The 13,575-nt window shown below is 54.3% G+C and overlaps 1 protein-coding gene across 2 annotated transcripts in view; it reads left to right on the top strand.

Moving 5' to 3' along the window:
• The window catches only part of SMOC2 (SPARC related modular calcium binding 2), a 163,067-nt gene continuing 155,803 nt past the window's right edge, over positions 6,312 to 13,575 (top strand). Inside the window, exon 1 of one of the 2 annotated variants that reach the window (XM_018053484.1) lies at positions 6,312 to 6,435. In XM_018053484.1, the coding sequence (XP_017908973.1) occupies positions 6,352 to 6,435 (84 nt within the window). In that variant the 5' untranslated portion in view covers positions 6,312 to 6,351. The remainder of the gene's footprint in view (positions 6,436 to 13,575) is intronic. The other variant, XM_018053485.1, reaches the window with a different exon arrangement.

Consider the following 13,575-nt stretch of genomic DNA (forward strand, 5'->3'; position numbering starts at 1 on the left):
CTTTGGCTATTTGGGGTCTTCTACGGGTCTGTGAAAAATGTAGAGTTGTTCTATTTCTGTGAAAAATACTGTTGGAAATTTGATAGGGATTCTGTTGAATTTGTCTGTTGCTCTGGATGTATGGACTTTTCAACAGCGTTCCTTCTTCCAACCTATTGAGCTTGCAGTCTCTTTCCGTTAGGCTGTGCTCACTTCCATTCACGTCTGATCTTCGGCGTACAGCTCTCTCACTCCCTGCCTAAGTCCTAGACGCGTCGCTGTCTTCGGTACAGCTGGAACGGGAGTGTCTCCTTGACTTCTCCTTCTGACAGCTTGCTATTTGCTGCAAAGAAGTGCGACGTTTCCTGTGTGTTGGTTTTGATTTCAGCAACTTTGCTGAACTTGTTCATTAGTTCTGACAGGTTTTGGTGGAGTCTTTAGGGTTTGCTGTGTATGATACTATGTCATCGGCAAATAGTAGCGTTTTACTTTTCCTTTCCAATTTGGGTCGCTTGTCTTTTTCTTGCCTAATTGCTGTGGGCAAGACTTCCAGCACTGTGCTGGAAAAAAGTGGTGAGAGTGTGTCCTTGTCTTGTTCCTGATCGTAGGGGAAAAGCTTTCAGCTTTTAGCTGTGGGCTTGTCATGCGTGACCCATTTTATGGTGAGGCACGACCCCTCAATAACCCCTTTGTTGGCAGTTTTCTCATAAGTGGAAAGGCATTTTCTGCATCTACTGAGATGACCATATACGGTTTAATGTTTTCATCTTGTTGAAATGGCGTGTCGTGTTGACTGGTTTACGGATGTTGACGCTTCCTTGCATCCCTGGCATTAATCCCATTTGATCATTCTGTGTGGGATCCTTTTAATGCATTGTTGAATTAGGTTTGCTAACATTCTCCTTTGAATTTTTACATCTGTTTGACATATTCATCAGGGACACTGGCCTGTAATTTTCTTTCCAGGTGGCATCCCTGTCTGATTTCATATCAGAATGATGCTTGCCTGGGAAAATGAGTTTGGAGGTGTTCCCCCTGTTCTATTTTTTGGAAGAGTTTGGTGGGAATTAATTAATTCTTTGAACGTTTGATAGAATTCACCAAAGGAGCAAGCTGGTCCTAGACCTTTGTTTGTTGGAAAGCTTGTGATTACTGACTTAATTTCCCTGCTAATAAGATTTTCTATTTCTTAATGATTCAGCTTTTGTTGGCTGCATGTTTCTAGGGATTTACCCGTTTCTCCTAGGCTGTCCAACTTGGCGTGTAATCGGCCACAGGAATCTCTTAGGTCCGTCTGTGTGTCTGTGGTGTCAGTCATAACTTCCTCTTATTTCTGATCTGTTTGCGTCCTCTCTCTTTCTCTCTCGGTGGGTCTAGATAAAGGTCTGTCCGTTTAGTCTGTCTTTTCAGAGAAGCCGCTCTCAGTCCCGTTGATCTTTTTTGTGGCCTTTCTAGTCTCTGTTTCACCGATTTCCGCTCTGTCTTTGTTGCTTCCTTCCTTCTCCTAACTTTGTGTGGCTGCATTTTAATACTCAGCTCAGATCACCAGGAATGGGGGGGCGGGGGAGAGGAGTGTTTTAATGGAATGCCATCCTGGCATTTGCACTAGGCTAGGGAAGGGGGCGTGGCCGCTGAAGGTAATTGAAAGGCTTTTTTATTGGAGGATCTTCTCACACTGCTTTCTGTCAGTGTGACTCACATCTGTGTGGTCCACCAGTCTCAGAGTATTCCTGGCAAGTCGTATTTCTGTTTAAAACCCTTTCCTTCCCCCTAAAGGCAGGTCTCACATAAAGAAAGGAGGGGAAGATGCCTACACTGTGGTTAATGAGGAGGGAGAATCCAGAGGTGGTTTGGGTCACCTGAGTTCGGAGGAGCTTGGCTGCTCTGTGTTAATTAATAGTTAGCTCCTCCCCTCTCCTCTTTCACACCTCCTGCTATCATAGTTTTGGGTGAGATGGGCTTTTAAAATTATTATTGTTTTAGCTCTGTAACTGTTATCTTCTGTAAGTTCCATATACTAATAAATGTGGCTTCATGAACAGAAAGGCAAAAACAGCTTCTGAGTGTGGCGGACACGAACCTGTTTCAAGACCCCCGTGCTGCCTCTGGCAGCTGCCTCACGTTTGGCCTGATGGGAGGGTGGCTCCTTAGGCTGGTTTGTCTCTGGCAACAGAAATACATACTTTCAGAGCGATGCAGCTGTCTCCTGTCACCTTTAGAGGGAACGTTCACACCGTGAAAGTAGCGAGTTTGTATTTGGCTTTGTGAAACAGAACTTTCTTTGAAGATGTTAAAAAGGTTTACCATTGGAAAGTGCTGCCGTGGGGTGGAAGCATCACCAGTGAATCCCAAACCACCGCGAAGTGCTTTCATAACGCGTTTGGTGGTGGATCTGAATCAACACGCCAAGCAGCGAAGGCAGTGATGGCGTGTCTGCGGCTCAGAGCTGTGGATAGCGAGGGGGGAGGCGGACTGCGGGGTCAGAGCTGGGCGAGGGTCCTGCTCCGCCACTCACTGCTCCTGCAAACCCGGGCTGTCCAGGGATCTCGGCTTTATTGTTTGTCATCTGTGAAATGTGAGCTTTGCAGAGTTTCCACTGAGTTAATTAGATGACTTGTATCAAACACCCAGCAAATTCCAATCCGTTAAAAATGTCCATAAAGTGCCTTGAAAGCATTGTCCTAATCCATATCATAAGGCATCGTGAGATGGCAGAATAAATCAGTCCACGTGATTTTACTGAGAACAAAGACACGTCAGATTATCTGTTACTTAAATGTCTACAAACAGGGACGAGAGCCTTGAGACAGACTAGGGTCCACGCAGTCTGTGCTTTAACGGGACCTGTCCCGCTGACTGAGTCTAATGGTCGTGGCGAAGGCCAGCTGGCCCGGCGCTGCCTAACTAGGCCCTGTGACTCCTCCTTGCGCTTGGGTTTCTGGAGTTGGGCGCTTGGGCTAAAAGCCCGGGACTGACGTGAGGGTCATTCCTGGGCCAAAGGGAACAAAGTTAAGGGAGGACACAGGTCCTCAGGCTAAGAGGCCAAGCAGAGACCCAAGAGTCAGAAACTCCCAGAAACGCCAACCCTCTGGTCTGGGGGTAAACTCTGGAGCCAGTCTGAGGGTTGGCAGAACACACAGAGATACGAGAGGGGGCGATTGTGCAGAATCCACCTGGGGAGAGCGAGTGAGCTGCAAAGACTCTTCCTGCCAGAGCCAAGCAGGAGCTGGGAGAAAATGTTGGTAAGTGGCTGATGGTGACTGGCGAAGTGGGCACACTGGCCAGGGCAAGCACGCTGGCCAGGGCTCGCTCACACCCGCGGGCGACCCTCAGGATGGCAGCCCCCTGGTAAGATTTGGGAGACACAGAATTCACAGGGACACTTGCTTAAAGAGCTTATGCTTTGCCTATTGAGGTGGGAAAATGAGCTGACAAGAAGTTTCTGGCCAAATACAAATTAGTCAGAAGTAATAATTACATTATATCACACCTACTGCTGGGAAAGATTGAGGGCAAGAAAAGAAGGGGATGACAGAGGATGAGATGGTTGCATAGCATCACTGACTCAATGGACATGAGTTTGAACAAAATCAGGGAGACAGGCAAGGACAGGGAAGCCTGGTATGCTGTGGTTCATGGGGTTGCAGAGTCGGACGTGACCTAGCGGCGGAACAACAAATTATATCATGCCCACAACAAGAAAGAAGTCCTTTGGCAGTTTTGGCATAGTGAAAGAAATTAAAAAGTAAGCCAGGATGCCTTATCGAGCATTTTGCTAGTGGCCTAAGGGGGAAAGTAGATTTGGAAATGTGAGGATGGCTAGAATAGTGGGTCCTTAGTTTCTCCTTCATATTCTTCAGTGACAAAAAAAGTTAAATTCCAGATACATAATCCACAATTTAGAATGGGCCCTCATCCACTTACTAATTTAAAAAACCCCCACATTTCCAAGAGAAGGGAACTTCCTCAATGGGCCGGCCTGTCCTATAGGAACTGCCTGGAAAACACTGAGCCGGCTGCTTCCTGTCTTGATTCTCGACTAAGTGGCTGTTCTCGCTAACGCAGCACCCATCTGGCCTCCACGCCAGGAATAACTTTCTCAGCGGCGGAGAATGACAGACAGACACAACAGTAACCCAGTGTTTTTAATAAACGTATTGTTTTTCTCCGCAAAAATGGAAGCTGACTGTCTCCCAACTCTGCTGCCAGCTTCTCTTAGGAGCTAGAAGTTGGCATTCAGGGCGCTGTGAGCCCCCCCACCTCCCAGTTGTCAAAGGCTGTGTCTCATCGGACGGTCCTGGACAACACATTTCATTTCTCTGTGTGGACTCCCTGAGGAGTCTGTGGTTGATACGTGAGGGAAACGCCGAGATTCTTGAGCACAGGGCTTGCAAACCGGGGGTGGGGGGGCGCTTCTTTGCTCCCCCCACTCCCATCCTCCTCTGGGCCTCAAAGGAGGTGCAGGACAAAAGGCAGAGGGCAGGTCTGGGCACCGGGGCTCTGGGCCTGCTTCTGCCGCTCCCGCTGTCCGGCTAAGCCACTGGCCTTCTGCTTTTGTTCTTCCTCTTGACGTTGTCAGAGTGAATGAATGAGCGGGTTTTCCATCTTTTGACTTCTACAGAAAAGTGCACAACAGCAAATGAATATTTAAGCTGTCAGCTTGCAGTCCTCTCAGTAAAGCAGGAAGTAAAAGCAACATTTCTGGCAGCGAATGCTGAAGCGTTCACGCCAGGTTTGGGTGCAAGTTTTCCTCTCTGGGCGATCTTAGACCAGCAGTTGGCAGTGTCTACTCTGCATTCTCCCTCGACTGTTGAGGACGCTCCCTAACGGCATTCCTTAGTCACTTACCCACGTGCAGCTGCTCTGCTCACCTCTTTCTCGGACCAAGAGCAGTCCCGGTTTTATTACAGTTTCTCTCTGAGCCCTCAAGCCAGAAGGAATGTGTTTGAGTATAATACTTAATAGATTTTCTGGGCTCTGGAATTTGAATGAGAATTCACAGAGCAGCCCTCTTTCGAGAAGACACACAATTCTTCCCCACCTTTCCATGGCCCTCTGTCTGTCTCTTTCATGCGGAAAACACCTCAGCGTGGGACCCCGTGGTTGGAACAGCCCAGGCTTTGTCTCAACGGTCAGGCCCATAGCCTGCTGATACAGCCCCCGACGCACTGCCAAAGCTTCGGATTAAACACGGGATTAAAAGTCAGATTCGGATTTTCTGTTTTCTTCTTTTTCTCGGTGTGCCGACAAGTCAATCGAAGCATTGTTCTCCAGAATCTTCACTCCCTTGGCTTTCTGTGTGAGCTAGAATCAGGGCTTTCTCCTGTAAAGTTGTAAGCCGAGGAGAAACTATTTCTGCAATGTTGTCTGTGATGAGTACTGTCCAGAGTCTGGGCGTGCAAAATTCTCTTGGTTTCCCATCAGTCTCCACCAAGGAGTCTGGACCCTCTACACCTCCTATGCTGGCTTCATCAATGCCTAAAAGGGTTTAGAAGCAGCCACATTCCTGCCAGCCACACTTGCCCCAGGTCCCGGTTACCTGCAAGTCAGGCCCCAGATCTCTAGGTCCCCCAAGATCCCAAAGTGGGTGCACCTGCGGAAAGGTGTGCAAAGATGCCACCCTCCTTGAACCTTCTGGACGGTGCTGGGTGCCCTGCTCACAGCTGCCATTGCTAGAGAGGCAGCTAATCCACCGGTAAAGTTGAGAGGCGAATTCTAGGCTGGACGAGGTGGCGTCAGAGGCTGGCCCAAAGGTCCAGGACCCCAAGGAGGACTGGGGGCTGACCTAGGCTTCGAGTTAGCTCGGGGCGGGGGCGGGGGTGGTGGTGAATCGGCCAGCAGGATCAGTCTTTCGAGGACCGGATCAGCGCCCTGGGATGGGAGGGCGAGATGTTTCTTGCTGTCCCAGGGCTTGCGCGCGCGCGCGCGCGTGTACGCCTGTGTGCATCCGTGTGCGTGTGTGGGGAAGGGGGCGCGCACACGCAGCACCCACACGGGCTGCAGCATAGCCCTGGGGGTCCCCTCCACTTCCAGCTCCCTCAGACCCGCGCCCGCGGCGGCCGCTCGGTGGAGCGGGCGTCGGAGCCGAGCGAGCGGGGCGCAGCGGCCGCGCTGGAGGTGGGGCAGGGGGAGGGGACGGGAGGGCGGGGAGGGCGGGCGGAGGAGGATCCGGGAAGCTCCGGAGTTATTTGACAGCAGCCGGGGCCGCCGCAGGACGCGGAGGACCGCCGGGCCAGCTGGTCGAGTCCGGGCCGCCTGGAGCGCTGGGGACGAGGACCCGAGCAGCCCCTCCGCCGGTTCCGCGGCCGCCGCCCGAGTGCCGCCCGCGCGCCCCGCTCGGGGCCGGAGAGCGCCGGCCCGCGCCCGGTCACCATGCTGCTGCCGCGGCTCTGCTGGCTGCCGCTGCTCGCGGCGCTGCTCCCGCCGGCGCCCGCGCAGAAGTTCTCGGCGCTCACGGTGAGTGGGCCCGCGGCGCCGGGGCGCGCCGCCTCCTGCCCGGGCGGGGCCGGCCGCGTCCCCGCGGGCCCCTCCGGCCGCCGCGCTCAGGCGCCGCGAGCAGGTGACCCTCCCGCCCGCGTGGCCCGAGCAGGTGGGGCCTGGGCGGCCCGCGGGGCGCGCGCGGCTTCCGGGGCCCCCCGACGCGGGTGGACCGGCAAGGGGTGCTCCGCGGGCCCCTCGCCGCCCCCGCACGAGGGGCAGGGTCGCGCGCGGAAGACCAGGTCCGGGAGCCAGGGCGCCGCCCGGTGGACTGTCCGAGGGCGGCTCTGCCGCGGCCTCGGCTCCCATCGGGCTCGGTGCGTCCCGGGCTCGGCCCTGGGCGCGCGGTGCGGACCCCGCGGCTCTCGCCCGGCGGGCGGGCGAAGGGGCCCGGCTCCTGGGCCCCGCAGGTTGGGCCCGACCCTCCCGGGGGACGTGAGCTTAGAAGCAGCAGATGCCGGGACACAAGGAGATTGCTTCCCCTCGTCCAAGCGGGCAGACACTGGAGGGCCCCGGGGACTCCGCGTCCTGCGCTCGCCGGCCCTGGGCCCCCCGGGTCAGGGTGCGCCGAGCGCCAGGGTCACCGAGCGGACCGCAGCCGGGTTTGCTTTCTTAGCGGCGACTTCTCGGCGAGGCCTGGCCACCGTTGCGCGGTGCCAAGCTCGAAGCGCCGCGCAGGGGCCGAGCCAAGCCGCCGGCCCGGCCCGGGTGTCCCAGCCCCCGGCTTGGGCAGACCTCGTGGGCTTGCAGTGTTTGCAAACCCATAATTAATGCAATCTGCAGAAACGAAAACATTCCACTTAAATGTGTTTTTGAACAAGTGCTTGAGAAAACACGCAGGGAGAGAGAACACCTCTGGTGGAGAGATGCTTCTAAGTGCCCGGGACGGTCCTGAAGGCGTTTATTGTATCGAAAATACCAACGGGTGAGCTGGACTGTGGTCGGGTCTGCTTTTCAGCAAAGTTCAAGCCGGCCGGGAACCTTTTTTTTTTTTTTCCTATTCGAGCAGTACCAGGGGGAAGGAGTTAGTGAGTTCACGGTTCATACCTAAAATTCTTCTGGGGCGGCCCTGGTCCCTGCCTTGCGTCTCACAAATGACGTGCAGATTAGAAACTGCCTACCCGATCAAGAGGAGGTTCCCAGAGGCTCAGCGGCCCTGGGGGGCTTTCATCTCCGCAGCGGGGCTGCGGAGCGAGACTTGCTGTGCGTATCAGTGCCTCTGCCCATCTGGACACACGTGATGGGCTTAGACGCCCGCTTGTGTAAACAGCCGCCCACCGCGGGGCATCCGAGGCCCCAGAGAAATGGAGACCAAGCCTCACTTCTTTTGCAGCAGGCTGTCTCTGCGGCCACAGCTGTTCTGAAAGTGCCCAAAGCACATGGCACCTCAGGGGGCCTCCTGGATCTGCTGGTCTCTGGGTGGAAAAGCAGGATAGGGTGTTCATTCCTGGAACTGCTGGACTCCCTGTGGGTTTTCTTCTCTTTTCCGCCCGCACTCTTAGAAGCTAAGCACTTGCTTTCAGGTTGCCTTGGCCTTGGCCTTCCTAGGGCTGCGCTCAGGGTTTCCTGGGTGTTGGTGGCACCGGCTGCAGAGGACCCCGTGCGGAAGCTAATGGCACACAGAGTGCGGGTACCAGCCCCCTTTGGCTGCACTTCCCTCGAAGCTGTTTGTCTTAACACTATTTTTGCAAATAAGATGCTATGTGGCTTTAGCCTCCAGGAGAAAGGCTTAAAGCCCTGACATCTCTTGGCAAGCTCCCCTCCCCGCCCCACCTCTCATCAAGCACGTCAAGAAGCTGGCTGATGGGCCGAGAGGGCACGTTGGAGGTGCTGGATTTTTCTGGGGTGCTCACCTCTTTTCAGACCGATTTCCAGTTTGCAGGGGGGGGGGAGGTGACCGCTTGTTTCCAGCAGGATGGCTTTCTCTCTGCAGGATTTACATCTGGTCTTTAATAAACCAGAGAGACAGTGCCAGTCCCTGGGAGCTGGGGAGTGATTACTGGGCGTCTTCTGGATGTGTGGTCCTAGGCACATTACTTAGCTGTCTTAATTGCCAGTGTTCTTGCTGTAAAGTGCGATCAAGCAACGCCTTCTGTTTAGCTCAGTGCCAGGATTAAACGTGAGGCTTTTCGTGTCTGCTCGCGGTACACACCTGTTCAGTAACTCACCCTATTTCTGCTGGCGGCCGTGCCACTCGCCCTGACGCCGTGGTTTCCCCAGGTGGCTGTGCCCCTCAGGCCTGGGGACGCTGGCCTCATGGTGGTTTTGTCTGTGGGGTGCGGAGCAGTGCACCACCCTGGGGGAGCGCGAGCTTTGTTAAGGTGGGGGTGCCAGCCTGGACCAGCAAGCGAGGAAACCAGCCTGGCTGCCCGCTTGGCACCACCCTGTCTCCTCAGGTGGAAGCAGGCAGCGCGCCCGCCTCCTGGGGGTCAGAAGCTTGTCGCTGGCATCCCTGGGTGATGCCTTTGTCCCCCCGCTCCCCGCACTGGACGGTCTTGGTTGGGGGACGTGTCTCCCCCGTGTGTCGGTGGGTTTGACCACCTCCGCTAATTGGTGTTCAAGATAAAGAGAATCTGCTTTGCTCAGTAATTACCTTTTTTTCCCGTTAGAGTCATTCTTTAGAAACGGCACCTTTGTGTGCATTCCTGACTCTGAGGATGTGCATCACTGCCTGGTCCTCCACGAACCGCGTGCTTTTCCTGTGACAGGCGGGGGCGAGAGGTGTGTCTGACCCCTGCTGGGATCCTCACCTGTCCCCTCCTTCTGCGAGGGCTGGATCCGGTCGTTTCCATCCTGCTGGTGGCCGAGCCTAGGGAGCACCTTGCAGTGTCGGTTGCCTGCTCACACGTGGTCCAGGTGACCACAGTTCTGCTCCGTCACGGGCGCAGCGGTGCCGACTTTGGCAGAAGTCCGCAAACCTGGACGTGGATGTTTCCTTCCTGGGTGTTTCCCGGGGGCACTGCACTCCCAGTGACTCCTTGCTCAGAGTGTTTGGGAGGAGCCGTGGACTGATTTTAGAGCTGCCTGCGGGAGTTCTGCCCCCACTGAGAAGGCAGAGGCCAGTGGCCTTGCTTCTCATGTGGCTTCTGGCCACCTGTGAGGATGCGCCCCGGGTGCTGCCCACGGGCTGAGCTTTCTTTGCTCCGGGGACACTTGGTGTGTGTTTTCTCCTTGACTTCGCAGCAGCCTGACCAGCAAGGCTCTGCTTTACCCTCATTCGAGAGGCCCTGCTGGGGCCCTCCACACTGCTCTCTTCCGGAGGCTTCCCTGGGCGGGGGCGGGGGCCAGGGTGCGGACTTCCCTGCCTGTCTGCTGGGTCACCTTCAAGGCCGGTCCAGCTGGGCCTCCCCCCTCCCCGGCGGGCCTCCAGCACGTGATGAGGAGCTGTCTGCCGGGGCGGGGGCTTCTAAGGACAGGGGAGCCTGGTGGGCTACTGCTCATGGTGTCGCAGAGTCGAACACCAGGGGCGGGGGGTGCTGAGCGACAGCAGCCACATAGGAGTATGCCGCGGTCGGCACAAGCGGGTCCCCCGTTGACGGTGCGGAGACGTGGAGTCAGAGGTCCCCCTCGGCTCCAGGGCGATCGTGGACGGTCCTGCCCCCACTGCTCCACTGTCTGCGCAGCTCTCAGGCAGCGACTATGGTTTTTTTCTTCTCCTTTTGCAAATGTTCTGAGCACATTTGCTGCTCTGGGAAAGCTGCGTTTCATTCATCAGCAGAAGAGGGACCACGGAGGTGGTTAAGGAAAAGGAAACTAAACATCATCAAGATTTTCCAACCTAGAAGCCCATTTACATGGCGACTGGAAGCCCAAACATCTGGAGGGGTCGCTTTAATTCTGATTTGAAATCAGGACCATAAATAAAACTATAAGCAACTTCAGGCTATAACAAGATTGTGCAGTAAATGGGCATCGATGTAACCAACGTAGGTTGTGATGGTTCAGAGCAGAACAGACTTCTAAGTAATTCTATATCAAAATAAGCCTTCATGAGAGTCTAGGGTTTTGGAATGAGGTTGTTATTAAGATTGGCAATGTAACATTGGAATAGAGGGCAAGGGTAACATTGTATATATTTTTATTAAAACATAACTGTTTACACATTTACAAGCTGTAGATGTAGAGTGATGGACTTCCAGGTGGATTCTGGCGTCAGAGAAGGAAGATTCAGTCATAGTTTTCTGAGTTCATGTGTGATTCCCTAATCGATGGCGTTGGTAACGGGACACGTTGTTGTTGTTCAGCTGCTAAGTCGTGTCTGACCCTTTGCGACCCCATGGACTGCAGCCCGCCAGACTCCTCTGTGCATGGGTTTCTCCAGGCAAGAACACTGGAGCTGGCCGCCATTCCCTCCTCCAGGGGATCTTCCCGACCCAGGGATGGAACCCATGTCTCTCGCATTGCAGGCAGATTCTTTACCGTCTGAGCCACCGGGAAGCCCGTGGGATAAGACCCTTCTCTTAATTTCTGTACATCTCGAGAATCTGAATAACACTTAATATATTGAATATTTATTAATAACTGAAGCCCAAGGAAGGAAAGGGTTCAGAAAGTGCAATCCTAATTCCATGTGGGCTGAGAAGAGGTTATTCTAGAAGTGATAATAACAGGCATTATATGCGGTTTTGTAGTCCCAGGCTGAAAACCAAAGAGCAGAGATTTGTAATAAAACAGAAATAAATAGAACCCAGTAAAATGGTGACTCTCATTTATATTGTCAGCATTGAGAAACAAGACATTATAAATGGAAACTTGTACTACCTGGCCAGGTTTAATTAAAATTTTCATTAGAATAGGAGGCCCTTTTCAGAATGACTCATAACACTATAATCATATTCAGATTTCTATTATGTCCAACATAAAACGGGATATTAATCAATGAAGCTGGCATTTAAGGGGAGGCGAAATGTCCAGACAGTTGGGAACGTGTTTCTCCTTCAACGTGAGAGTCTGCATTCTCCTCACTTCCTCTTTCCCCTGATCACCTTTCCTCTCTATCTCTTATGCCTCCGCCCTAATCACAGTCAATTCCTTTGCTTCTCCTGTGGCCTTTAATGTCGCTGCTTCCGTCTGAGCTGAGAGTGGGCGAGAAGTTTCTGGCTCCTTCCCCTCATACTGTCTCCCCTGAGAGCATCTGCAGGGCCCCTTTGCTCAGCGTGGCTGGCTCACTGTGGATGGTAGGCCCCTCACCCCCTGCGTCGTGTGACCGTCCCCGTCCCCTTGGTGAGCACACGCCCTGTTTATGTTTATTTTTGTGGGGGGCAAGCCAAGCTGTTAACATTTGAGGTTGCTGGCAAAGGGTTTTCCAATAATGGTGAAGTTTCAGGAAGCTCGGAGGCTTCAGATGAGCACAGAGATCTGTGGCGTGCTTGAGCCCTGGCTCAGAACACTCGAGGACGTGCGCCGGAATCTGTCAGGCCCCTCTTGTTTGGGATGCTCTCAGGCTTGCTGGATTTCGTCGCTGCTGAAACAGCACGCTCATCAGTGGGTTGGCCCCAAGTGCTCTCGTCTATCAGTGACCTGGCCCGAGGAGGGTTGCTTTGCTGTTCACTGTCATCAAGGCTCCAGGAACAAACGGGTCCATCCTCCCTGTGAGGTGAGCGCGTGGCAGACACGTGATTCTCTTCCTGGGACTGAGGACGTCTGTCTGACTTCCCACGTCTCTGCCTGCCCTGCTCAGCTCTGTACCGTCCCAGCCCCCAGTGGACCGGGGAGACAGACCCTCCGTGGCCCAGCCCACGGCCCCCTGGAGCTGGCAACGGCTGGGTGCTCGTGAGGCGGACCTGGGGCCTTGGAAGAGGGTCTCACAGGCCTTTGTCTGATCCAGATGTGAGCGCTGAGTGCTGGGCAGGAGGCCTGTCACTCCCGCCTGGGAGCTCCATCTCTGCTTCAGTGAAAGTGGGTAAGAACTGTTCTTTTTTCTTCATTACCCTGAGGAATGATGGGAAGTGCATGGCCGAGTGGGCAGAGTGATAATTTTTGGGGGGACACTTTTCCAGCTGAGGACGGTGAGGTCATGGTTACCTGGCTCCCTCTGGCCTGGCTGAGCAGTCTCGTGACGACTCTAAAACACGGCTCTGATGTGCGTTCACAGCTGAGCCCTGATGCTGGGGTTTTTGCATGTCATTGCCCCTTTCTCATCAAGCACTTCTGGGGCCTGTCTTCATCTTCATAAGAAAGTGGCATAGACTTGCCTTCTCCTCCTTGAATCTGGTTGACCTGTCCTGGTTACTAACGGACTAGCTCAGGCCCCGGCCAGGCTCTCTTCACGGAATGCCATCTGCAGGGCTGCACTTTGCTTGCTCTACCACAGTTTTTCTTAAAATGCTGAGAGAAATGTACAAATCCGAAGAAAGGCCCCAGAGCCACCCTGGGCCGCCTCCTTGTTTGGACCTCACTGTGGTGTCCTCCTCACATTACACGTTAGAGTCGCGTACAGACTTGTAAGTCGCTTAGCGCAAGTTTCGAGACTCACTCACCCCACTGATGAGAATCGCTGTTCAGTGTGGAGCAGAAATGCTTACCAACTTGGAAACCGTTCAGGAGGTCCAGATGACGGATACAGGGTGTCATCTGTGCTGTCTCTTAATTGATTCCACAGAGTACTGGGGTTTGTGTCATCGAGAATTAAAAAAACAAATAGTACATTTAAAATTTAAAAAAATTGGCCTTTGAAAGACAGAAGTGACTGTCCTTCAGTTTCGAGATGACTCCAGGGTTAAGACGGCAGAGCGAGTGCCGTCTGGGGATTCCGTGGCCGGTTTTGGGGCGAGAGCTGCAAGCGTGTGTCCCCAGCATCCTTTCTGGGAAGTGCTCTCAGCTCTGTATGGCCGAGACACACGCCAAGGCCCGCCTTGGCCTCCCTCCCAGAGATCAGCCACAGAAATGTCTCCTGCACCTGTCTCAGGGGACTGCTAGCTTCTTCACGGCGAAGCGGCTGAGTCAGGGACAGACAGACAGAGCCAGGTCAGGACCATGGTCAGGACTCTGCTCTTGAGGCCGGGTCGTCCACTCCTTCCTTAGACCTGCTCCTGTTGGTGGCAGAGGGGAGGGGGGCCCCTTTCTTCCAAGGGGCCACACTGGCTGTGATGTAAGGGGCCTCGCCCAGGAATGTCTCGG

Source organism: Capra hircus, chromosome 9 (genome assembly GCF_001704415.2).
Source record: "Capra hircus breed San Clemente chromosome 9, ASM170441v1, whole genome shotgun sequence".
NCBI lineage: Eukaryota > Metazoa > Chordata > Mammalia > Artiodactyla > Bovidae > Capra > Capra hircus.